The 26,069-nt window shown below is 42.3% G+C and overlaps 1 protein-coding gene across 2 annotated transcripts in view; it reads left to right on the forward strand.

Moving 5' to 3' along the window:
* Positions 1-340: 340 nt before the first annotated feature.
* ATAD3A (ATPase family, AAA domain containing 3A) overlaps positions 341-26,069 on the forward strand; it is a 29,189-nt gene continuing 3,460 nt past the window's right edge. Inside the window, exons 1-14 of one of the 2 annotated variants that reach the window (XM_009576007.1) lie at positions 341-411; positions 1,037-1,138; positions 2,731-2,790; positions 3,739-3,808; positions 5,302-5,467; positions 6,190-6,259; positions 10,203-10,358; positions 10,590-10,646; positions 11,559-11,684; positions 14,099-14,223; positions 16,566-16,617; positions 17,694-17,764; positions 20,638-20,805; positions 21,398-21,506. In XM_009576007.1, the coding sequence (XP_009574302.1) occupies positions 367-411; positions 1,037-1,138; positions 2,731-2,790; positions 3,739-3,808; positions 5,302-5,467; positions 6,190-6,259; positions 10,203-10,358; positions 10,590-10,646; positions 11,559-11,684; positions 14,099-14,223; positions 16,566-16,617; positions 17,694-17,764; positions 20,638-20,805; positions 21,398-21,506 (1,377 nt within the window). In that variant the 5' untranslated portion in view covers positions 341-366. The remainder of the gene's footprint in view (positions 412-1,036; positions 1,139-2,730; positions 2,791-3,738; positions 3,809-5,301; positions 5,468-6,189; positions 6,260-10,202; positions 10,359-10,589; positions 10,647-11,558; positions 11,685-14,098; positions 14,224-16,565; positions 16,618-17,693; positions 17,765-20,637; positions 20,806-21,397; positions 21,507-26,069) is intronic. The other variant, XM_009576008.1, reaches the window with a different exon arrangement.

The following is a 26,069-nucleotide window of genomic DNA, read 5'->3' on the forward strand; positions in this document are numbered from 1 at the left end:
GGGCCCGGCGGCCTGTGGGGCCCCGAGGCCGGCCTATACGGCCCCGAGGTCGGCCCTCGGGGTATCTGGCTTCCTCGGAGCGCCTCCTCCAGGGCTTGTGAAGGGGGAGGAAGGTACTGGAGCACCTTCCCAGCAGGGTAGACCTGTCGACTTCAGATCAGGGGTGTGCTGAGATGGCTGAGCAGCTGTCGGCAGGGAGGGTTGAACGGATGGTTCGGAGCTGCGCACTGGACAGTCCCAGCTAGCGCCAGGTTGGGTTGAACAGACTGAGCGTCTCCTTACTTGAGAAAAGACCTTTGTACTGTCGGTAACCTCTTCCCGCTGTCACTTTCAGGCCATGCGAAAGATGCTCTTAGTCTTGCCCACATGCAAGAGCAGACCTTGCAGCTGGAACAGCAAACAAAACTTAAGGTATGTTGGAAGTCATCATTTGCTGTACAGCCAGCCCACCTCAGATAACTGCTAGGTTTGGGGGGGGCATAAGTCAAAGTCCCATTTTCTAGCAATCTGCAGAGGGTGTTAAGTTTTTCTTGTTGCTGTTCAGCTTCAGCAAATAATAGTTATTTGCCTCTTTTAAAAAAAAAATAATGATAATTCTGGAAGGTGAAGTGCAAGCTGATTTGGCCTATTCTCGGACATATTTTATGGCTTTGTTTACCGCTTGTGTGTCCCAACTGGTTTTGTAACTCCTAGAATATCACTACTGTTTTTGGGGAATGACAAGGATTTTCTTCAGGGAGCTTCAAAGTAGTTGGGTGGAGGACAGACTTCTGTTTCTTTTATAAAGGAATTTGGGGATTGTTTGAGTGTTGGGTTTTGGTTTTTTTTTAAATAAAATGTATTTAATCCTGAAATGGCTAATTATGAGATTTCTTACAATCATATTTTATGATCATATTTTGCCTTTCTTGTGTCACTGGTCAGCTTTGCAGGGTATCACTCCGATTACAGATGGATTTCTTGGAATATAATTGTCACTAGCATTTCTCTGTAGGATGATGTATTGAGCTCATTTGTGATCTCTTTATCTTACTAGGAGTATGAAGCTGCCATAGAACAACTGAAGAATGAGCAGATACGGGTACAAGCAGAAGAGAGACGAAAAACACTCAGTGAAGAAACAAAACAGCATCAAGCAGTAAGGGAATGAGGGGGAAGCCACATGATGGGAGACCTTGTTTCTGTCCTCCTTTATGGAAAAGGCAACAATGCATTAATTGCCCCTTTTGGTGGGCGGGGGAAAGGGGATCGCGGGCAGCCATAGATGTGAGGCAGTTCACAGACTGAGCCCATCTTCTACCCTGGCTTTGTAAAGTTGAGCTTGATTTGTAGTTATATGCAGCTTTGTTGTCTTAAACTTTTGTTATGAGATTCTTGAACATCCAAAGGAACCGGCAGTAGCAGTTACTCTTATTGTGTGCTCTTTGAAGTTTTCCTAAAGGAACTTTCAGGGAAGTGCTGTTGAACGTGCTGAGATACACTTGTTTGTGTCTAACAGCTGATGGCCTTAAAAGGTTGAAGACTGCTGGCTTATCAAGTATATGTGTTAGCCTGGACAATGAAATGGCTCTTAAGTTATTTGGATTTCAGTCTTAAGTAGCCTGCAACCTATTTCTTCCAAGTTTGATCTTTTAGACAGGAAAAAATACCTTAACAGGAGAAGTGATGCAAATCTGACAGTTACCAGAGGCTGTGTTGTGAGCAATGTTAGTGCTTTCTGGTATGTTTTAGCATGAGTTACTGAAGTGGCAATAATAATGAAATCAGGGAAATGTAAGCTAGCTTTTATCCTAATAGCTCACATATGGTGACTTTTTACTTTGAGAGCACAGGAAATTAGGGGATTGATTAATTCTAATTGATTATCTAGCTTGGGAAGATAGCTAAAATTGCTTATTTGGCACATATTGCTTTTTACCCCATCAGAGTTTGGACTTTGAACGGGGCTGGCTCAGGAAGCAGGCTTCACAGTCATTTGCTCGGTTCATGAGTTAGCTCTTGAACTCTCACAGTTCACAGGGCATCATTTGAAGTCAAAGCAAACTTGATCGTGATTTACTTCTGAAGTGCCATGCTTTACAGTTGTTGAGGAGATAACCTGAAAGCTGTTCTGCTGTGTATTTGGAATAGAGAATAATATCATCCCTTGTACAGAGTCCTCCTTGCTGATGGATATGGGCCCTCAGACCACTTTCAGTTGAGTGTAGATGACATGGGTTTATTTGCCAGTTGCAGTGGAAAATCGATGAGAGAAATTAATGCGGAACAAGAAAATCAATCAGAAACAGAGCTCATCTGACAGGCAGCATATCTTGACAGTTCTATTGCTTGCAATCGCCAATCCAGGTAATGTGTTTTAGAACATGAAAAACATGTTTTTCCCAGTAAAGTAAGTCTTCTTTTCTGGGCCAAGGAACACTTGTTCTTTGTTTTTATATCTGTGATACCTTAAAAGGAAGTCAGACTATATAGATTTCTCTGCATAGAGGGGTTCTTGGTGCTGGCTGAGGATGTTTTGCCCCAAACCTTGCCGTGTTCATATTCAAACCTGGGATTATTTTTTGCTTTGTGTGCGGTTTTTTGTTTTCCCCCCCCCCTGCATGTCCCAAACCTCATTGCCCTCAGGACTAGGTTCTCTCTTAAATACCTAATCTTTGTATTCTGAATACTCCTCTTTTTTTTTTTTTTTTTTTTTCTTGTGTTTTTTTTTTTTTTTTTTTTTTTTTGAAGCGAGCCCAATACCAGGACAAATTGGCAAGGCAGCGCTATGATGAACAGATGCGACAGCAGGTATGACACCTTCCTTCTCTAACCCACTGGGAGCTGTATAGTAGCTTTCTGTTGTGGTTTAACCCCAGCCAGCAGCTCGGCCCCACACAGCTGCTCTCTCACGCCCCCCACAACGGGATGGGGGAGAGAATCAGAAGAGTAAAAGTGAGAAAACTCGTGGGTTGAGATAAAGACAGTTTAACAGGTAAAGCAAAAGCTGCGCACACAAGCAAAATAAAACAAGGAATTCATTCACCACTTCCCACCGGCAGGCAGGTGTTCAGCCATCTCCAGGAAAGCAGGGCTCCATCACGCGTAACTGTTACTTGGGAAGACAAACGCCATCACTCCGAACGTCCCCCCTGCCCCCAGCTTTATATGCTGAGCATGACGTCATATGGTATGGAATATCCCTTCGGTCAGTTGGGGTCAGCTGTCCCGGCTGTGTCCCCTCCCAGCTTCTTGTGCACCCCCAGCCTCCTCGCTGGTGGGGTGAGGAGCAGAAAAGGCCTTGACGCTGTGTAAGCACTGCTCAGCACTAACGAAACATGCATGTGTTACCAACACTGTTTCCAGCACAAATGCAAAACACAGCCCCATGCTAGCTGCTGTGAAGAAAATTGACTCTACCCCAGCCAAAACCAGCACGCTTTCTTAAGTCAAAGCGGTGATCTGGAAGTGTGCCCTATCGTGCTGGCCAGATGGCTGATGCTAGGCACAGTTGCTTTCATCTGTACTATTTGCTTGGCATCAACAGTGCTGGCCAGGCAAATCAAAAAGGTCAGGAATTAGGACAAAGTGGCTAGGAGCGTGGGATTGAGAGTATGAATCTGGGAGATGGGGAGAGGAAGAATGCACTTCAACTGAGCACTAGCTTCTTGAAAACATTTGTAGTACTTAAGCTTACACAAATACTTGACCGAATTCTTGCAACTTTAACACATCTTCTGCTGTCATCTCTGCCTGTAGCAACTTGCTAATGAAGAGAATCTGAGGAAGCAGGAGGAATCTGTACAGAAGCAGGAAGCCATGAGGCGTGGTAAGCTAGTGATTTTTCTTTAGCTAGTGACAGAGCGGGTGGGCAGATGAGTTCTCTGTACTGATCTTTGACTCCTTGTCCATATTAGTTGATGCTTCATTAGGGTCATGTGTTAATGTCGTATTGGCAAGTAACGGGTAAATCCCAGTAGTACTAAAACTACCAATTGCTTCCAAGATTAGTTTTAGAAGTGGCTGCACTCTAAATGTCTGCCCTGTGGATTTCCCAATGAACTGTCAGCATCTCCTGGTATAGCAACTGAAATTCTAATTTTACATGGGGACAATCTAAAATTGAGGTTTTGAGGAGGGAGGAGAAACAAAATAGCTCCTAGGAGGAACGGTTGAATCTGTGTCACCTAGTCTCCGTTCATTGTTTCTTGTAGAACATAAAAGCTGAGTAATGAAGTTTTAGTCTGAAACTTGCTTTGTTTCTTTTCGTTGTTGTGGAATTGCCAGAATCACCGGGTTTGCAGAACTCCAGTGGGACTCCACTAGGGCACAAGTCTTAGAGATGTAAGGCAATTTGTGTGTGACCAAACGGGATGGGAAGGCTGGTTTGCTCCGTACACGGACGTGGACTGCTATGTTGTCTGCTCCTTGCTGCCATCTAGTGTACTCTCAGTGTTGGTCGGTATCTTCGAGGGAAGTATTGCAGCAACCATATAACAAGCTCAATGGCGAAACCCTGTAGGAGAAGGTGATTTTACTCTTGTAGTATCCACCTACTCATAGGCACCAAGGTATGAATGTCAAGGTAGCCTGTCCAGCATTCAGATATCGAGTAGCTGGGTGGTCCAGTCAGGATTTCTTGCAGTGATGCTGAAGATAGAGGGTGCTGGCTTTGAAGTCCTCATTTCGTCTTCTGGGTTGTTCTTAGGTTTCTCATTCATTCTCCATTCACATCAATGTGTCTGTCGCAATTCTGTGTGTCTGAAGTTACAGAGCTTCCAAAATCCTGTTTGGGACAGCATTTTACCGACAACTCTGGTTTGCTTCGCTTCCTTACAAGCAGTGTATATTACACTTGCCCTTCATTGTCTATAGCATGTCACCCTTCCTCTCTGAAATGTTGTTGATGAGCAGCAGCAGTGCCTAGCGCTGTGGTTTTTCCCTCTCTGTTGCTTTATCCCTTTTTGTCTAGCTCATCTCTGACTAAAGTTTGCCCTGAGCAATTTTTCTGGTAATGAACTTCCAGAACTGAAGCATGATTATTGTCTTGCAGTGTGCCATCTGGAGAAGACCACCTATTTGGTGTGTGATCCCTCTGCACATGGAGGGAAAATTCCTTGTCTGTCGTCTGTAATACTGTACTGGTTGGTTGCCTTTTGAGGGAGGGTGGGAGGGAATTAAGATCTTGAAGTCTGCTGCTATGGGACCACACACAGCTGTTGTGAAGCCAGGATGAAGCAGCGCACCTCTTACACCTGCCTGCTACCTGGGATTAAGCCAGCCCAAAAGATTGTCCTCTTCTCTCCTTTTTGTTTTTTTAAGCTACTGTAGAGCGAGAGATGGAGCTGCGACATAAGAATGAAATGCTGCGTGTCGAGGCAGAGGCAAGAGCCCGTGCCAAGGCTGAGCGGGAGAATGCCGACATCATTCGGGAGCAGATCCGCTTAAAAGCTGCTGAACATCGCCAAACAGTGTTAGAGTCCCTCAAGTACGTGCAAGCCAGGAGAAGGACATGGGTTGCCCTGCTCTTTTGCAGATTTCTCCCATCATGTAGGAAACTTTGCTGTTTGTTCCTCTAAGCTCTGAGGAATATCAAAAGTTAGTTTGTACACTCTTGTACCCTGAACAATAGGAATTAAAGAGAATCTTCTCTTTCACTTGTCTTGCTACATTGTTATTGAATGTGAACCAAAGAGACTATTTAGAGTTGTGTGTTTTATACAATTTTTCTAACAGATTACTTCAAGCCTTATTCGCTAAGATTGAGACTCAGTTACTCTGAAAACTCTGAGTTCTTTTAGTTTCTGAACGTATGCCGTAAAGGTATAAAGCAGTCTATCTCCGAAGGGGTCGGCATTTAGAATTGTAATTTGTTAATTTTAGGTCCTTTGAGATTTTGAATTAAAAAAGCTTTAGAATTAAATACCTTTTATTCCAGTTCAGCACTAATAATGTATTAAAGAAATTGATACCATCTTAATGCCAGATGCTTTTCTGGATTTAATCCCAGATCAGGTGTAGACATCAGATGATTATAAATGTATTTGCCATGCTTTTTCATGTTTCGGTTCCCAGCTGAGCCCTCAATTAGTTTTGACTGGTTCTGAAGAAGATCATTATAGAGTATAAGGTGGTCTTGTAAATTGTTTCAATTCAGTCATTGAAATCCCTTTCTCTTCTCCTGCTTGCCTTGCTGTTTGCTTGCCATAGGACAGCTGGGATGCTCTTCGGGGAAGGATTCCGTGCTTTTGTAACAGACTGGGATAAAGTTACAGCCACGGTAAGATTGTAACTTGTATCGATAACTTCCAGAAAAGTCTGTCTGTAAATGCGTGTTAAACTAAGTCCTTGCTCTGATATGCTTATGAACTGTAAACCATGGCGGGAATTTGCTGCTCACTTAGAGCTCTCTGCAGTCCTTGTTTAAGGAGATACTGTGCTTCAGATTTTTGTTCAAACTAATTCTCGTCTTCTTTGTATAGATAATTTGTTTCTCATTGGTCACAAAAGTTCTGGGTTTGATTGATCGACAGCATATAACTGTCTTGGCTTTGGAGGCAACATCACTGTTACAAACATGTTTCCTGAAAGTTTGCCAGCTATTACAAGTAATAGATGCAAATTCTCTGGAAAAAGTAGATGGGTCTTTTTCACAGATTGTTTTTTTTTTTTTTTCCACAGATTGTTCTAGAATTTGCTGTCTCTTATGTATATAGGGGAGTAGGGGTTTTGTCTAATAGCCAGTTAGAGATAACTGCAGGTTTTTTTCTTTGAGATCTTGAATACAATTTTTGTGATTGACTAGGCTCTAAGCTGACAAGTTTTCATTCAGCTTTTTAATGATTGATGTTTATTGTACTTTCATGATGCAGGTGAACAGAGCATTATGAAATGTTTAACGCTGCTGTTACAGGACTTCTTTGTCAGTGGTGGTTTTTGGGGACAGGGATCTAATCCCTGTTTCCTCCCAACCCCGGTGTCTTTTGTATGTTTGCATTTAAACTGTCTTTTTAGGAATATTACGGAAAGTATATTGGAGATGTGTAATAGTTGATCTGGTGGACACAAAAGTGGTTTGTTCCCTCTAAACCAGTGGTCTCAAAAATTTTTTTGATCGTGTACCCCTTGCAGTAAAAAATTTCTGACAACACTCCCCCAGAAAATAGTAAGAGATGCATCATGAAAGTTTGTTTTGTTTTGGTTTTGAATTATAATATTAAGGTACATGATTTTAAGGCCACAGAGAGAAATTCTTCAGTATTCCCCTTTTGCATGCATTCTGTCCCCGAGCTGCAGTTTCTTCCCACCAAGATAGCTGCCAAGAACTTGCCTGCTACTCTCATCCCAGGTGGATAGCAGACTGTCAGCTCTCTCTGATCAGGGAGTCTGAGGGTACCATTTTCATCTATAAAGGAGCACTCCTAGTCTCTGGAACTTCAAGACCTTGCAGGACATGATCTAAAACTCACTTTGTTGCTTATGTCACAACTTTATATCTAATTTTGATGTAGCCTAGCGAACACTTGGAGAAATGTTATGTGTGCTAAATAAGTTGATTAAAAACTGGACCAACATCTTTTCACTGGACAAAAGAGCGTGGCAGTGGCTTCTTACGGACATAAAGTTGTTTCTCAGTGTACTGCTTAAAACAAAACTTTACAGTGAAAATGTATTTTTAGTAGTGTGGCTTGTTAAAATGGGCATTTTGCTTTAAGTCAGTCACCACCATCTGCTCCACCCTCTGGTTTTATACACGCAGGCTGATACAAAAGACACTTTGCCTGAGTGCACTGGGGAGAACAAGACATGCTTTTAGTGGATCCTTTTGTAATCTGTAGGCTGTACCTGGAATGCCTGCAGTATTCAAAGCCTTTTGCAGGTTAGTGCTTGGTGCTTTTAGCTGCATATTCTCTTGACCCAGATACCAGTTTCCTGCATTATGGTCATTTTTGCTTCTGACAAGCTCTTGTCTTGTGAATTTGGGACATTTAGCTAAAAAAAAAAAAATAAAGTAAGTATATTTTGGAAAGGAGATAACACAGCTGGAACTCATATTTTCTGTTGCTTTGAAAAATGACTGTAAGGTAAGAATTAGCCAGTTATTTTAGGGTTCCTCTAAATTAGCCCTGGATTTTCAGCTCTTCCTGCCTACTGCTCTTTTTGTACCTCTTCCCATCCAAGCAAAACCCCAATGGTTTTCCTCAAAGCTTTTTGGGTTTGTTTGGTTTTTTAGTGGAATTCACTTCGCTTATCAGACAGAGATTCATTCCTTTGCTAGGTACTTCATGAAAAACAGATAGGCACTGTAATCAGACTGATTTGTGGAGTTGGCATAGTAATTGAGGGGTTCTGTGAATGTGAGAGTTGAATAATTTTCCTGTTTTGATACATAGCTGTCAGTCTTAAAGCTGTATTTCTCTGTATCTTGTAACGTGAACATCAGTGAAGTCCAACAGTCTGAAATACTTATCTCTGCCTGGATGGACCTGATGTATCAACCTGTGACTTTGCTTAGCACTGGATGTTGCCACAGCAGATGGTGTAAGAGTGCATGAGATTATTTGTCACGGTCGTTTGTTTTTAGAGGGAGGCTGCTAAAAAAGTGGTCTCTTTTGTGTTCTAAAGTCCCTGTAAACTGAGATGAATCAGGTGTGGTGGTTGTCTTACTCTTTGCATCTTGGAACTTGCAGTTCCGAACCATTCATGTTTCCATCCAAAGTAAAGGTGGTGTCACACATTGAAGCAGGAACTGAACAGTATGTTGAACAATGCCATCCTGTTGTCCTTGAGGCTTTTGACCTTGTTCTGTACTTGTAGTAAAAGTCTGCTTACTTTAAAAGCTATTGCTGCAGCTTGCTCTTTTGTCTATCTGCGCTTGCTCTTGTATGAATTGTTGGCATCTAGCTGTAAGCTGAACACAGCTAATTACTTGCACTGAGGACTGTGTGGAACAATTGGTGGCCAACACTTGTTGGCCTCTTCCCAAACACCTCTCAGTTTAAAAGTAATGCCCCTTGTTCCCTTGTATTTTCAGGTGAGTAGGACTTTTGGTGAATCAACAGACTCGCTTGCATGTGTACAAACAGATGGAACTGGAGGCTTACGTTTCTGCACCTTAAGTCTTATAAAAGTTTTATGAAAGTTATCAGTGCTATCAGTCTCTGAGAATTAAGGAGACAATCCTATACATGCTAAAGATTTCTGTAAAGTCTTGCTTTCAAATCCTGTCCTGAAATGTTATTCTCGGCAACCTCCTGGAGTATCTTTAGCATTGTCAGCACAGCTCCTTGTCTATTCTGACAGCTAGCTATGGTGGAAAAAGCTGCCTGCAGGGCTCTTGGTTTAGTATGAGCCAACATAGTGCTAAACCGAGCAGCAACCATAAACCACAGAGAAGTCTGGAGTCTTTCTGCTTCACTGGCAAATTGATGGGAATGTCTCGTGTTCTGGGGTTTCTGAAAGAACAGTCTCTAATGCAGTGATGGTAATTCCCATTGTGGTTTTGGCTTTGAAGCTCCTTCTGAGTACCTGTTTTCCTGTTGTGTTGGGTCTGGCATGACTGTTCACCTTTAGCAGGCGTACCCTGGCTAGTCCTTTTTGTTCCCTAGTGTGTACTGCCTTGGTGGCAGCCACAATTCATATGTTTGTCTTGGCATCTTTGATTCGGCATATGCTTTCTTGTATGATGAGGGGTGGTCTGGCAGATATCATCTGGTTGATGTGGGCTTATTCTTAACTGCCTGCACGGAATACCTGGGAAAAAAAAAACCAAACCACACCAACTTTACCAACGTGCTTTTGTTCATAACACTGGAAGCTAAAGCTTCAGCATTATGGAGATATTGTTTTCTCATAGGAGGCTTATACCTTTGGTTTGTAGCAAAGCCTAATGGCTATTTGTCTTTATACATACTCTACTTAGTTAGAAGTCTGAAAAGCCACACGCGTTTTGAGCAGGGAGTACATACTTCTGAATGCATGACTATATGCACTACTTGTGCTTCCTCTGCCTTTCACGCTGCAAGATGCAAGAGTATTAAATGCCCTGTGAATAGGGAGTGTGAGACCTTGACTATCTGAACAGGGATAAAACTTCTTACCAAAAATAAACCCTTATTGGTCAGCATTGTCCTGAATCTTAATTCCCCACCACAGGGCGTGCTACACACAATAGCGTTGCCTTGCCAAGTGTTTTTCCTAATCCTTCCCCCTTTTCTTTGCAGGTGGCAGGCCTAACCCTGCTGGCAGTGGGTGTTTACTCTGCCAAGAATGCCACGGCAGTAGCAGGGCGATACATAGAAGCACGTTTGGGGAAACCTTCCCTGGTGAGAGAAACCTCGCGCATTACTGTGCTGGAGGCACTGAAGCATCCAGTCAAGGTAAAGTTTAGCTTTGTTTTTGTGTTGCGCTCAGCCATGAGGATGCAAAACTCCTTTTGCAGCTCTTTGTGTCAGGTAGGGAGCTGTCGATGGGTCTTTGAATAAACGTACTATTAGAGATAGCATAGGTGGGCTGAGCTCATTGTCATTTCACATGACCTTTTTGTCCAGGTGAGTTGTCAAAACTGTGGTTGATTTCTACATGTCGGTAATGTAATTTTTCCTCTCTAGGTTGGTAAGCGTCTTACCAGCAAGGCTCAGGATGCCCTTGAAGGAGTTGTTCTCAGTGTGAGTACTCTATTTTGCTATCTTGGTCTGTGAAGGATGACTTTGGAATCTCAGTAAGAATGGCTGTTTCCTTACACTCACTTCAAAAGCTGTAATTCCAGTAATTGTGGAGACATAGCACCCTTGGGGCACTGAGACCGTAAATAAGCTCCTGTGTTCAGTGTGACATGCATTAAGTACTCTGTTAACCTTTTTTCCTCTGTGCAAAGCAGTTGGAAGTCTTAGTTCAGTCCTTGTCCTGCTGCGGTTTTTCTCTGTAGTCAGCATGTTAATGTACAGAGTTCCACTTGTCTCATCTAATCTGTTAAGGATTACTGAACCTAGATCTGCTTGTAGGCCAAAATGCCGAAGAAGCATATGCATTTGCCCATCTTGTGAATGGTTCTTAACTTGCTGCTTCTGTGTATTTGCTTCTGAATTTGATTCCTGGATATCAGGCAAATTTAAGTGCTTCTTGAAGCTGCTAAGAGAAAATGCTCCTGCAGGAATAGCTTTCTCCTAGTATCTCTACAAATGCAGTAATAAGTATGAACATAAATGTTTATGATTTATATGAAAGAATTAGTACTGCAAAGAGTTGCTTATGTTTTGACATATCCCTCACAGGGCATCCAATAGGAAGTGAATGTTTAGGTGTTACCAGTTCTTATAGTAGTTACTGCACTGCTTCCTGCACTGCTGCTTTTTTTTTATAAAAGAATTGAAGCCAAGTGGACAGAACTTTAAGTTGAGTAAATCCTGACATAGAAGGGGAAGTGACCCTGGTCTGAAGTAATAAGCAGCTGAAGTTAAGGCTTAAAAGCTTGAGTCTGTAGGAGTGCTGCCTACTTCTTGCTGGTACTGATCTGTGAAGCTGATAGATGCAGGTCTCTTAGTACTTTCTGTTCCTTAAGTTTAACCCTTTTCTTGCAGCCACAGTTAGAAGCACGTGTGAGAGACATTGCCATAGCAACTAGAAATACAAAAAGGAACAAAAGCCTGTACAGGAATATTCTTATGTATGGTCCCCCCGGCACTGGAAAGACGCTCTTTGCCAAGGTAAAACCCTGCCAAGATTCTGACAACCTGCATGTTGCAGGGTGCTCTGAAAACTTGAGGGTCTAAGCACCCTCCCTAGTCTGAAGTCTGTTGCTGTAGTATTGCATAAACATTGTGTTCTTGTGTCTCTGTTGGGAAGGGAGGAAAGGGCATCCAGTCTGCTTCAACTCTAAATTAGTACAGTCACTTGGGTTCTAGCGCTAAGCGTAGGCAGAAGAGCCCTTCCATCTGGAAAAGGCACTTGGCAACTATGACTTGTGAAATCGCAACACCAGCCTGCTGTCTCATTTTCACCTCTGTTAATTCTATGCACATGTCTAAATAGGGTCTTTCCTGCTGTCGCTTACTAATCCCAGAGCAGAGAACAGATAGCTATGGCTTCACTGTGCATATGCACTACTAGGATGGTTTTTGCATGAATTTGAGTCAGGATTTGATTTTTGACTTGTTCTTCAGTGCTTGTCCACTAGATCTGAGGTTTCATATACTTGTTTAACAGTGGCAGATTTGACGTGCTGATGCAAGTTGAATTTTTTTTTCTCTATCAATACATTAAACCCATATCCCAATAGTTTTTTGCTGCCTGCTCTGACAGTATGCCACCTAGTTTGGATTTCTAAAGCCAGTAGAAGAAGGACAGGTCTAGGAAATGGCAACAGCAGCATAAGGAAAAGAAGGGAGAAGTGTAAAAGCCGAGAGAAATGATTGCAGTGGAGGAAGGAGAAGTAGTTTATTAAACAGTCCAGAAGTTATCTCTTAACACTTTTTCCCAATAGCATAGGAACTCCAAGGGGATGTGGTGGTAGCTGTAAATGATTGGAATGGGTCAGAAGGAAGATGGATGTAAGGGTTAGGAAAGGGCTGAGCACATCAGACCTGTATGCTCTAGAGAGGAGAGAATACTGCCCTGGGGAGCTGACTGTTTTCTGAGCTGCGAGTTTTGCACTTGGGTGCAAAGTGTCAGTGACAATACAGATTGCTATTATTGCTGTTCCAAAAAGGCAACATGTCCTAGTGTGGTGGCCTTCTCTGACTCCTGCAGGGCAAAGACATAATATGGGTCTGTGGTGGTAAGTAGTAATGCTGTATGACAGGATTCTTGAGACGGATGTAAACACACTTGGATGCAACTGTCAAAGCTTCCAGCTTTATTGGACTGATACAAACCACTAAACATTAGTAGCAGGAACTGGGTGGTTTTAACGGGCAGAGCAAAGCTTTTTTGCAGCCTCCTGCTGCACAGCAGATAATTGGTTGAATTCAGCTAAGCGTGTTTTGCTGGGGCTGTTGCTGATCTACTTGGGTTGACTTGCTCATTTTAACCTTCAGGTGACTTTCCTTTACTCAGCAGAACTGGATAGCCAGGTCTGGGTCAGCTAACGGTGTGTTAACTCAGCCTACTGTCTGTCACCATGGCAGGGCTCAACTGGTGGCTGCTTTGTGAACTGCTTTCTGAAATGGAGGAGAGAGATCGATCTTCCCATTTATTGGCTTCAAATCCTAGTGAAGTCTGTTCTTTCAGATGCAGGCTAATTCACCACTGAGATGTTGCAGATGGAGAGCAGGTTTAAGCTGGGAGCTTAATTGTGATGTTACATAGCTCTTGGTAGACCTGTTTGGGCTGAAGTAGAGGGAAGCTTCACCAAGGCTGTAATTCTACCCTGCAGTGACATGACAGCCTAAGCAAACTTTGGTCAGTGCAAGCCATAGGCTCTTCTGATGTGCTTGGTTAATGTTGGCTACATCCTGTCAAACTTGCTTTATGGATAGTCTTGCATTTTCTGTCCTAGCAAAAAATCATAGAGGTTTTGTTTTTTTTTTTACCTGCAGGCTTAAGGGAAATATTTCCAGCATGCCCCAGGAGCTTCATCAAAATGCTTCACTTAGTAGCCACCAGACCAATGAGTTGTGGCAGGCTTTAAAACACGAAGGGAAAATTCTGTTATTTTGCCTGAATACTCATTGGGTTCACTGACCATTTAATTCCAGGGTTTTAAATTTTTTTAAACTAATAAAATTTTATTTGAGTTGTATTAGTTAAGCATCTAGTAGGGAATAGAATTCTGTTCTGCTGCACAGAGGAAGGAAGTTGTAAACTAGACCATGAAGAAAACAGTGGAAGAAATAAACAATACACAAGTTAAAGATGGAGGTCTAAACACTCTCAGCGGTACCTTCTAGCATTAAATTTTCGTGCATTGCCATAAGACTAATCTTCCATCTTTCATTCCCATTCAGAGCGATACTAAAAGCTTCCCCTAAGTGACTAAAGAAGTATTCTGTTCTCTAAGAGCATACTTACCCTCTGCAAATAAGCATGCTGATAGGACTAAAGTACTTCTATTTCCCCCCTCATCTTCCATTGACTTGCAGTGAAAGAGGGTGCTTAGCTCACTGTTTTTGTTTCTTTCCAGAAATTAGCTGTGCACTCAGGCATGGACTATGCCATCATGACAGGTGGCGATGTTGCCCCTATGGGGCGGGAAGGAGTTACTGCCATGCATAAACTCTTTGACTGGGCAAACACCAGTAGGAGAGGGTAAGTAGAGGTTCCTCTGAATTCTGAACTTGGTTTCTTGCTCAGAGGAACTCACTGCAGCGATGTAGTTCAGACCCCTAATCTCTGTTTGTTATTGAATGATACGCTTGCACAGATGAGGTAACACTGACCAGGCATAACATCTAAAGTTTTCCTAGAATGGGTGAATTCTTGCTGCTTACTGATATTTAAAAGGCTGAATGCTTTTGCTCTTCTGCTCCCTCCCTTCTTATTTACTTCGGATTTTCCAGATCAGTCATAGCTTGACTCTCTGCTGATCTCACCAGGCAGGTGGAGAGATATTGCCCACTTGAAGGCTGGGACACACATCTTTCAGAGTGATTAGTTTTCTGACAGTAGTTAGAAGACTTAGCACAAATGGAGGTGTAACCAGGTGTTTACATGTTCTGGATATTATGTTCCCTGTTGCAGTTGCTCAGATTTTAGACTCTGATAGTGTTTGGATCTGGCTTCTTGTTTACTTTTGAGTCTCAAGCAGAAGTAGCACATTTTAAGAAATAAAAGAGGATAAGGGGGAGTCAGATGCTAAAGGCATTGATGCTAGATAGGTGTAAAAGTCACAAGCTGCTGTGCTTTTTCAGTCACCTTTAAAAGCAAACCTTTACCTGCAGAAAAGCATTCATGTTAAGGCTAAATCTTGACTCCTGACTCTTTTGTAAGAGTATGTAGTTAATTTGTTCATACTAGCATAAATGGATTTTTGCAGTCCAGAGGTAGCTAAGAAGTTGCTTGTCCAGCTAGGATATTAAAATTCAACAGGGAACTTGTAGTGGGTGTCAGTTTGGTTTTTTCATGCTGTTTTGATTGCAGGTCTTCTGTAAATGTGGCTAACCAGTGATTTACATGTTCTCTGATTGCTTTCGATGGACAGTATCTTGCAGTGTCTGTTTTAATCCTTGCTGCATTTATCATCTAAATGTTTCTATCTCCCCTTCAAAAAACCCCCAAAACTTACAGACTAAATGTCCTAAGGATTTAAACTCTTTATGCTTCTCCTACCCTGAGGAGATATAGAAGGAAGGGTGTAAGAATTTAAGTGAGCTTAGAAAAAGAAGTTGGAAGAGATATGAGGATACTCAACTGGATGAAGACTGCTGGGTGCTTCCACTAAAGAATTCTCTTTCATACCACTGCCTGGGTCTGAGTTTATTCTCTGTCCTGATAAAAACTTCTGTGCATTTGAACTTCATACACTTGAGATAGCCATTTTATGAAAGTTGCGATCAAAGGTTACACGTGTCCATATGCATCAATATTCTAAGCTCCACTAACATTCAAGTATTTAAGCAGATTTTATTCTGGATATCCAACAATGTTAGCTGTTAGTATTGTGTTGCCTTTATTAGCTGAAAGCTGTTGTGATAGAAGACACTTCTCTGCAGAGACTGTAGCTGAGAATATTTTCAGAAAAACTGGAGTTGAGTAGAAGATGTTAATAGGCCCTGAAATCCCTTGAAAGAAAGCTGGTTTTGAAGCTAGGCAAGAAGGTAATACAAGCTGTGACAGCTTTATGAGCAACTTGGTTCTGTTATTGATAAACATCTTTATACGCTTTGTCTCTTGGGAATAGCACTGCCCTTGGGTTATAAGTGAATTTATTTTTGTGAATTATTCATTGACTTTATTAATTCACTTCTCCACAAGTAGTAGAACCATTATATTATTGCTAGTGTGGTTCGGAAAGGAAAAACCCAACAAAATAACAAAACAAGTTGCAGGGGAGGAGTCTGGTTTCAGGTTTTCAGAATGGTATAAGGAAGAAAAATGGCAGGAAGGTGCCATTGTCACCAAGATTTCTTGTATGCTTGTGTACCTGTCTTGTACACGTTTCTCTAAATAGAGGGAATGCTAAAATAAGCACTCTCACAAATACTTGGGGATCCAGGTCTAAATTTCAAAGGTCTACTCCAGCTTGGCAGTAGCACTGCTAGATACAAGCCCATTTCCAAACCATGAAAACTCTCATCTATATTTGAAAATCTGGAGGAGGTTAAGCTTGCGTGCCCTGGAATTGCTTCTGTTCAGTCTGCTGCTGAACAGCAGGAAACAAAATTCCAGAGGCCTGGAGTCAGATTTATGGCCTAATGTGTCTTAAGCTAATGCCTCTTTCTTCACTGTTGGGACGGGCCAAGTGTATGCAATGGAAATGTTGCTTTGGCTTAGCTGAGAAATGTTGCCTTAAGAAATGAATTTGCTTGTGTAATCCTTTGGGCTTACAGCTGGTCATAGTTATGTGTCTGATAGTGGGTCAGGAGAATCCTTGAGCCATTTGAGCCTCACTTACCTGTCTCCTATTACTGTGTAGTGCTTTCCTTTTACAGCCTCTTGCTATTTGTGGATGAAGCAGATGCATTTCTGCGGAAGAGGGCAACAGTAAGTACTTTCTCTGTCTGTTATCTGTGTATGCTGCAGAGTTATTCATCCAGTGGCCTTCTTGTTTAACCTGATTAGCTAGCTTCAACAGGCAAAAGATTAAAACTGGCAGGTGCCTTACTACTCACCTAATTAAGTGATGCAGAGACAAGAAATTAGTGTCTTGCAGCTGAATGGAATGAGCATCTCAAGACTGACTTGAGAATTCCTCCCTGCAAAAGATGGGTGACATCATCTTTTTGGAGGTTTTGCAGCTGATTAGGCAGTAGGAAAAAAAGAGGCATATCTTGAATAAAGAGAAGATTGTTCACACTGCAGAGCTGGTACCCTGCAGGGTTTGGTTTTTGTCCCAACAGATAATTATCTTAGGATGTTTTCATAACAGAACCACTTTTCACTACATTAATAAAGCTACACTAGCATCTTCCCCTGTACAAATGATTTATGTTTTCAAAGTAAGTCACCATATTGTACACTGAATCTGGATCTGCTGCTTGAACCCCAATGGTCTATTTAAAGAGCTATCCCTAGAAGATTACTTTGAATGTGTAAGTGAATTCTTTGCTGCGGCTTATTTTCCTGCATCTTATTGGACTTCCCAGTTAAAATAGTGTTACTAGCATCTTCCCCTGTACAAATGATTTATGTTTTCAAAGTAAGTCACCATATTGTACACTGAATCTGGATCTGCTGCTTGAACCCCAATGGTCTATTTAAAGAGCTATCCCTAGAAGATTACTTTGAATGTGTAAGTGAATTCTTTGCTGCGGCTTATTTTCCTGCATCTTATTGGACTTCCCAGTTAAAATAGTGTTCAGCAGCCTTGGGTTTGAAATCGAGGATGACTGAATGACTGTGGGTAAATATTTAATCTCTCTGCTGGAAGCTTTAATTCCTAACCTTTTTCCTGTGCATATAAATTGATCCTTTTTTCAAGGTATTACAGTGCTTTGGATTCTACTGTAATGCAAATGATTGACAATAACAGAACTCACTTTGTCAATAGTGCTGCTTAAAGCTGTAACCCGTCGTAGGTCCCCAAGCAGCTGATCTTCCTTTGGATTTCATCTTTGCAGGAGAAGATCAGTGAAGATCTCAGAGCAACTTTAAATGCGTTCCTGCACAGAACAGGGCAGCACAGCAACAAGTAAGTATCCAGTTTCAGCCCTTACATCAGTTGATATTTCCCTGAATTGAGGAAAGTCTGTAAAGAGTCTGTGGTGTGCAAATGAAAGTCGGAAACGTGTGATTTGTGCTACTAAGGACTTGGAAAAAATCTGCATAGCCTATCGCCATCTCAGCTTATATACTGAATGTAGCTTGCTCCTCCTTTATCTTTTCCTGGGACCTGGAAATTAGAACTCAGAAGGGCTGTGCACAGGGTAGAGATCAGTGCTTGTAAAAAGGGTGTTTGTTTGGCCCACGTTAGCAGATGTGCAAAAGGGATCTTGAACTGCCTTTCAGGACAACGCTTCCCCTGCATATGGTATGTAGTGGTGAGCAGTTCCCTTTCATATGTCATCGGTACTGTGTGTGGCTCCCTTCCAACTGAAACGGGTGGTATTTGAACATCTTGATTGTCTTAACGAGTACATTCTCTTTCTCCATCAGTTACTGTTGTTTAAACAGGACAGTATTGGGCCCATGAATATCAATATCACAAAAGAGAATGCAGGGTTGATACTGGGTGGATGTTTTATAATCTCTTCAAAAATGCTTCAGCTTGTGGTTGTTTGAGCTGCTGTTCCTCTCCAGTGCTTTGGTAGCCTCTTTCTATGCTGTGCATGTGTGTCCGCTGGGGGTGGGTTTGAAACTTTGAGGCAAATTAATTTAAATCTGACCCAGTTTTTTTGCATGAGATGTCTGCTCAGTATGTCTGTGTGCAACATTGCACATAAATGTAGGAATCCCAGAGCTGTTTCCTTCATGGCTGCTAATAGGTTTGTGAAACACAGATGATTGCAGGGCTGACTTGACAGGGGTATGCATGTGTGTCATTTTCATTGCCAATCCATCCATGCTTGCTTTGTCACATTAATGTTAACTTCCTGCAGAGCGCTGCTTAGTTTAACAAGAGCCATTCCTGGCTATCATAATAAAGAGAGATGACTTTTCCTTGACCTTTTTCAGATAATCTTTGATTTGATTTTTTTTTGGTGTGTGTGAACTTTACTTAGTTGTTAAACTTCTTTTACAAAAAAATTAACTCAAGAAGGAAAGTTGTCTCTGTCTGTATGTGGGAAGGTGAGTTTCTCAGTTCCCCCTTTTTCTAGGAAGTAGTCCTTTTCAGACTTGTAGTGTCTAATTGCTGTGGATTCAGCAAAGTTATCTTTTTGACCAGATTTATAATTGCCCTGCAAGCCAGTGACTGGCAGGGGGTGGTAAGGGGACGGTTCTTTCTCCTGATGTTAGATTGCCTTGGCAGAGCTCTGGGCATGCTTGTTTGGTGCTGGTGAGTGCAATGCCTCCACTCAAAACAGTTGGGCTGTCATTTTGTTAGATGTTGAATTCAACCCTAATTTAAACTGTGAGCCATTCTAGGAGACTGAACATGTCCTTGTGATTCATACACTGCTTTTTACTTCTGAACAGCCTCATTGCTGCTTCGGGCAATAAGGAGTTCTATATCCATGAATGGGAGCTCACTTGAATAAGTGTAATAGCGGATGTAAATCTAGCTGTTTTGGTGAGACCCTGAGGAGTACTGTTACTTTACCAGTGAATTGTCACCAACGTAACTAAGTATTGTGAATCGCTGGCTTAAACTTCCCATAGAACTTTCTGCAGCTTCTTGCTGGATAGCTGACTGTGCCTGCATCTCTTGCTCTTACTCACTTGTGTCATTTTCATGATAGAAATGAGCAAGACCTGAATATCAGGTTACATGTCAATCCTTTATCCAAGTTGTGTTTCTGCAGGGATTTGGGAGAAGTCCTTGTTAGAAAAGGAACAGTTTCATGCCTGTGTGGCTCTTGGGTTGGTGAAGTTATCTTCAGAAATGATAGCAAAGAACACAGCCCTCTGTAGACTAGGATTTAAATAGACTGCAAGAACGCCAATATTCCAATAGCTGTGGTTAAAAGCCCATTTCAAATTACAATGGACTATTAAGCTGGTAACATCAATTAAAGTATTAAAGTAGAATTGGCGTGGGGAAGAAGCGTCATTACAAAGCAAAAGAAAGGGCTTCTGGCTTCAAAATGCAGCAGGAGAGAGCAGGAGCTGGAAGCTGGCACATCTGTATCATGAAGCAAAACTTGGTAAAACAAACCACCTTTGTTTTACAGTACCCATTGTGAATGCCTCTCTTCCTGCACACATTAGGCTTGGTAGCACTTGAAGGAAACAAGTCAACTTTTACCAGCTGCTGACGAATGACCTTCCCATACATAGACCCAGCAGTGGTACGCTCCCCTTGTTCTTAGGCCAGGATGAGTCCGCTCAATGCTCTGCAGCTCGTTAAGGTTTCAGTAATGCTGTTGGCTTTCAGTTTGGCAGCCATTCATACCTTCAGAGCAGGACTAAGACAGCCCCTCATGATTCTAGGGTGCTGTGCAGTTAGCAGCTTGAAGTCAGTTCCCCAAACCGGGATTTAAACTGGAGATATGTATGTGCCAGAGAACATCTCTCCACGTTGTCCAGCCTTGTTCCAAGGTTTCAGACTTAGAGGTCTCTGGGAGGTTGTACTCTTGCTGAATGTTTGTGATATTCCTAACTTGAGGGAGGTTGTGGGTAAAGTGATAACTTAGGCTTCTATGGCAAGGACAGACTGGGGAAGGCTGATATTGGAAGGCTAAGTACCGAGTTAAACGCATTTCAGTTCTAAATAGCTTAAACTGCACTGCATTTTACTATGTTGCTTGAGATGCTGTTACAAAGCTGTTTCTAAGGAATCTCCAGACATGTCAGGTGATGAAATGTCTTTGATAGTGGCCATGGCAGTTCCCCGTGTTCAGACTGGTTCATTGATTTTTATTTTTGTTTTTTTTCAATCTTTTCTCTCTTGTTTCATACTTCCAGGTTTATGCTTGTTTTAGCAAGCAACCAGCCTGAGCAATTTGATTGGGCTATTAATGACCGAATAGATGAAATGGTGAACTTTGATCTGCCCCAGCTGGAAGAACGGGAGCGGCTTGTGAGAATGTATTTTGATAGGCATGTCTTGAAGCCAGCCACAGAGGGTAAACAGTGAGTATCCCTGCAGAACTCTCCCACCTATAGGATTCTCTTTCTTTTATTGTTTTTCTTCATCTCCTTTTCTGTGTATTTTGTCACACTATCTATAAACCCACTTTAAACACGTAGTACAGATAAGAGTTGGAGAGATGCCTCTTTCTATCCTGTTATGGGATGAGATGCCATCCTAGAATTCTGTGCCATGGTTTGTCGCGCCCTTAAAATTTAGGAGACCAGTTACTGCACTGGAGGCAACAATGCAAGTAGGAACACTGTTGGAACTCCTCATATCCAAGCGCTTGTCTTTGCTTGGCTTAACAGAGGCAAATCAGAACAAGTGACTCTTTTTCTTGTGTGCTGTGCAGTCTTGCACTTTTTTGGTCTTAATCCAGGTACGCATGTTTCTTTGTGCCACAAAATTGGGCTTTCTGGGCCCAGGAGAACAACTTCTATACTCAGGCTGGATCTTTCTACAGAGATTGATCCAATCTGATCTTTGATTTCATTGTAAATGTTGCTCTTTACAAAGCCTAGCTCCTGACTCCCTCACCCTCCTGTTCTGTCATGTGGCTACATGTAAACTAATCCTTGTTCTGCTTTTTAGACGTTTGAAGCTGGCCCAGTTTGACTATGGGAAAAAGTGCTCGGAGATTGCCAGGTTGACAGAGGGCATGTCTGGCCGAGAGATCTCTCAGCTTGCTGTGGCATGGCAGGTAAGTAGGGCTTTTGTCACTGGGCTTCTTGGTTCGTTTTCCCTTTCTGGAAGGTTTGAGTGTTTGATGTTGGAGTGTCAGATCTTGTCTCACTTTGGAAGTTTCGTTATGTCCAGACGGTAGTACTAGAATGTTGCTAGCTCTGGGGTGGGTGTCAGAATATCAGCATAATTCCTCATCTCATAAATAGGAACAGTTTTTACAATCACTAAGGGGAAATCCCTTACTGAATTTAAGTAAAGCGAGTCAGGAATGGGTTTGGGCAAATCATGCTGGCCATTACTCATGTTCCAGCTCAGGAAGCTCAGTAGAAGAGATGCCTAATGTTGTTACCCACAGGTATGACAGCATTAGGATAGTAAAACATTCTTCTGCCCTACTTCGTTCTAAACACATTTTTAGTGCAACTTGAGTAATTGAAGGAACAAAACTGACTGGAAAATGGAGCTGAAAAGACTAGGTACTTCTACATGCATGGTACCTATATAGAAATAAGAAATGGAGTCACTTTGAGTGCAATTGTTCACATGCTCAACAACCTTAAGCACTTTTTTTAATCAGGCTTTCACCTTGTTTTGTCACAGCTGCCAGTTTCTTACTGGATTGTGTATTTTTATAAACTATCCTAGTAATATGAATTTAAGGAATATGCTCCAAATTGTATGTCATGTAATTTACTAACGTCAGCTGCCTTTCAGGTACTGTAGAAACAAAGTTGTTTGTTTGTTTTTTTTTTTTAATTTAGTTTAGCAATTCACAAACGTTTTACAAAGTTCGTGCATTTCATTCCTCCTACTGTTTTTCCACCTGATCACTTTTTAAAATGCACCTCCTAGTGCCAGAATTATTAACAAGGTTCTATGTAAAATTGCAGCAGGAGGTTATGTTCTTCTCTGCTATCATAAAACAGTCAAAGGGCTTTAAAAAAAAAGATGGAGGAGAGGGTGGGCAAAAAGATGTGAATTGTTTTGATGTAGAAGCTGCAAGAAGCTTCCTTTGTGTCAAAATCAAAGTTGTTGGTGTTCTGGAACAAGGGACTTCATATCTTATCCCTTGTTGATCAAGAAAGGAAGTGTGATGTGTCATGGGTCAGTGTTAAAATAGCACAGGCTTTTTGCAGCTAGCGGCTAGACACATGGACTTCTTTCGTCAGGAGATGACTGGGTGGATACAGGCCACCAGCGGGTTTGTGAGGGCATCTGAAAAGGGGTAAGATTTCTGTATTGAACATTGCCTGCCAGAGCTGTTGATCCTAAGTGCTTCCGTAGGCGGCTTTTTCAGTCATTGTGTCAAGGAATTTGGAGCCGTAACTGACTGGAGCTTGACTAGAGCTTCACAGAAGGCTGCATTTATGCCAGGTTTGGTCCCCTGAGTTCTGACTGTGGCAAGACTTGTTAACACCTGCCTTTGTTTTGCCTATATAAAGTATTAAGGGTATGGCACTTCAGTAGCTGGGGGTTAAAAGCCTCTCTATAAGCAGGTGTTTTAAGTACTCTTAACCCAAGTTGATCTCTTGAATGGTATTGGTATTTTGGGGCCTGGATCAGCGCTAACAGATAGCTTGTTATAGGTATCCTTGTAGCTGGTACAGTGCTCTCTCCTATCAGGGAAGGATTAAGGCTGCAGTTTGACAAGCATTTCTGGCAGTGTTAGTCCTGCCTCATATGCCTGCCTTTCTGCTATCTTTTCCATTGTGCTGGTACACCTCTTTGTATGACTGTACTATGAACTGGGTCAGGGAGCTGATCAGAATTAAAAATAGCTTGGCAAGACAAGTTAGCTGCATAGCTGCACTGTTGTCCTGGCACATCTGAGGGTGTGGATCAGGGTAGGTAGGGGCTATATGAACCAGCATAGCTGGCTCAAGAAAATGCTTATCAGACTTTCCTCAGCTGGATGCAACAGCTGTAAGGTGGTTATATACTACAGATAGGACTGTTAACTCTTGAACTGTTGGTCTTTTAAACTCCTGTATGAGTGAACTTTTGGTTCAAGATGCTGCATGCCGAAGATGGCTGATAGGGGAAATAACCTGATGTGAGCAGCACCTTTATGAATGCACATTTGAATTTTAATCAGTTTGCAAGCTACAGTTTTGTCTGCCTTGGATGTGCGGAGCTATAAGGAAGCTACAAAAGGGCTTAACCTTAACCTGAGGATTTAGGGAGCCTCTTCTGTGACTCTAGTTAAGGTGAACATCTGGACTTCCTACTCAGTTCCCTACTTGCAGTTGCTTTCCCTCCCCCCGCCCCCTCCACCCAAAGCATTATGTCAAGTTAACAACACAGGCAGGAAAAGTTTGAGATGATGTACAAGTTGAGAATATGAAGGGCAGGAAGAGCCAAGAAAAGGGAAAAACAAGGTATCTCTCTTAACAGTTCTGTTTCTGGTCTTAGTAACACCTTACAGAGCTGGTAAGCTGTGGTGAGCCTAGTGCTCTTTAGAAGTCCTGAGAGCAGACTTGAAACTATGTGTCGAGACATTTAAGCTTCCAACACTTTTCTAGATAGGCTTATCACAACAGCTGCTGAAATGCAATATGCCTAAGGTCTCTGTTTAATAAATAAATTCAATTAACCCATTCTGGGGAAGATTACAGCACAAAGCCCTAGTGAAAACTGCTGGTTGTGAATGCTGGAGCACAGAGCTGGATGGGAGCATTTTGTTTGCCTTTTGTTTTTAGCTATTTTGCATAGTGCCCTGATGTGACTTGGAGCTAATCCTCAAAGTGTAGGCTTAATTGCAACATGTCTATCACTTAATTCACCTCAGCTTTAGATATATATTTTCTTAATTAGTTTATTCCTCCAACAGTCATTTGCAGTGTTGCTGTGTGTATGCATTATACCTCTCTAGACATGTCTTGGAACAAAACTTGAACCGGTGTCTGGACAACAGAGACAAATGCAGAGGGAGCAGAATGGCAGGCTTAATCTATGGTGAAGTTTTGCTCTGTTCCACAACGTCTGTCCTATGCCTCAAGCTGACTGAAGCCTTGTTGCTTGAAATTCTAGTCCTAACCTCTATGTGATGAAACCTAATCAAATCACCCATGAAGCACAGGTAGTACTGGGAAAGGCAGTGAGGAATTGGTATTGCTACTCCTGCTTCTATTCCTGAAACTGCAGAAGTGCTGGAGGAAATGGACAGGGAGCACAGGAAGGTACTTATCATGGACTTGATGGGGTTTTGAGATGCTAGGATCCTCATCAGTTCTACTTAGCTTGCCTGGGGTCATCTCTCATAGCTGGAACTGAACCTCAGAGATGGTTTGGGAAAAAGTGAAGTTCTGAAGCAGTAGGAGGAGAAACCATCATAGCTGTCGGTTCTTACCGAGAGTAACCTAGAACAGCATATGGCCACTCTGCTGTCCCGAAGCCTCACAGTTATTTCCCATGAAGGTGTTTTTGGAGTGCTCTGCCAATATTGCTTTTAACAAAAACATCTCAGTTTGCCCCTGTACTCGGCCCTGGTGAGGCCGCACCTTGAATCCTGTGTTCAGTTTTGGGCCCCTCACTCCAAGAAGGACATTGAGGTGCTGGAGCGTGTCCAGAGAAGGGCAACGAAGCTGGTGAAGGGTCTAGAGAACAAGTCTGATGAGGAGCGGCTGAGGGAGCTGGGGCTGTTTAGCCTGGAGAAGAGGAGGCTGAGGGGAGACCTCAGCGCGCTCTACAACTACCTGAAAGGAGGTTGTAGCGAGGGGGGGGTTGGGCTCTTCTCCCAAGTAACAAGCGATAGGACGAGAGGAAATGGCCTCAAGTTGCGCCAAGGGAGGTTTAGATTGGACATTAGGAAAAACTTCTTCACTGAAAGAGTGGTCAGGCCTTGGAACAGGCTGCCCAGGGAAGTGGTGGAGTCGCCATCCCTGGAAGTATTTAAAAGACGTGTAGATGAGGCGCTTAGGGACATGGTTTAGTGGGCATGGGGGTGTTGGGTTGACGGTTGGACTTGATGATCTTAGAGGTCTTTTCCAACCTTAATGATTCTATGATTCTATGATTATAAACTAGAAGCCTAGTTTAGCAATAGCTGCAGCTTTCATAGGCTTAATTCCACTGTAAGCTGGGCTTGAAATTGATTGGCTGTCATTTACATGAAGTTCTAGTTCACTGTTGTTTCAGTCTGGCTCAGTTTGTTCTGAATTTCCCAAACAGAAAAAGTAAGATGCAGAAAAGCAGAAGTTGTAACCTTTAGCGCTGGGAAAAATATTGCTGTCTGGCACAGCTAATAGTCTGCATGCTAGAAATCCATTTTAATCTCTTCTGCAGAAGACTGAGCATTCCCTTTTGTCCTTGTGCTTTTCCGTTCCCCATATCTAATCCTTTATGAATATAGCATGGATTAGATGCGTTTACACACTTAAAAATTCCCTTCAGATCTGTTTATAGTAATGCACAGACTTTCTAGTTCTGCACTCTGTACTTAAACCCATTGATATGCTTTAGATAAAATGTCAAAAAAGCAACCTTTCACTATTCTAAGCTGTAATCTCTGGAAAATTGTTTTGGCAACACTTCAAGAGAATTCCCAGGAGTTTTATGTCCCAGTGTTAATGATAGAGAT

Source organism: Fulmarus glacialis, unplaced genomic scaffold (assembly GCF_000690835.1).
Source record: "Fulmarus glacialis isolate BGI_N327 unplaced genomic scaffold, ASM69083v1 scaffold4174, whole genome shotgun sequence".
Taxonomy (NCBI): Eukaryota; Metazoa; Chordata; class Aves; order Procellariiformes; family Procellariidae; genus Fulmarus; species Fulmarus glacialis.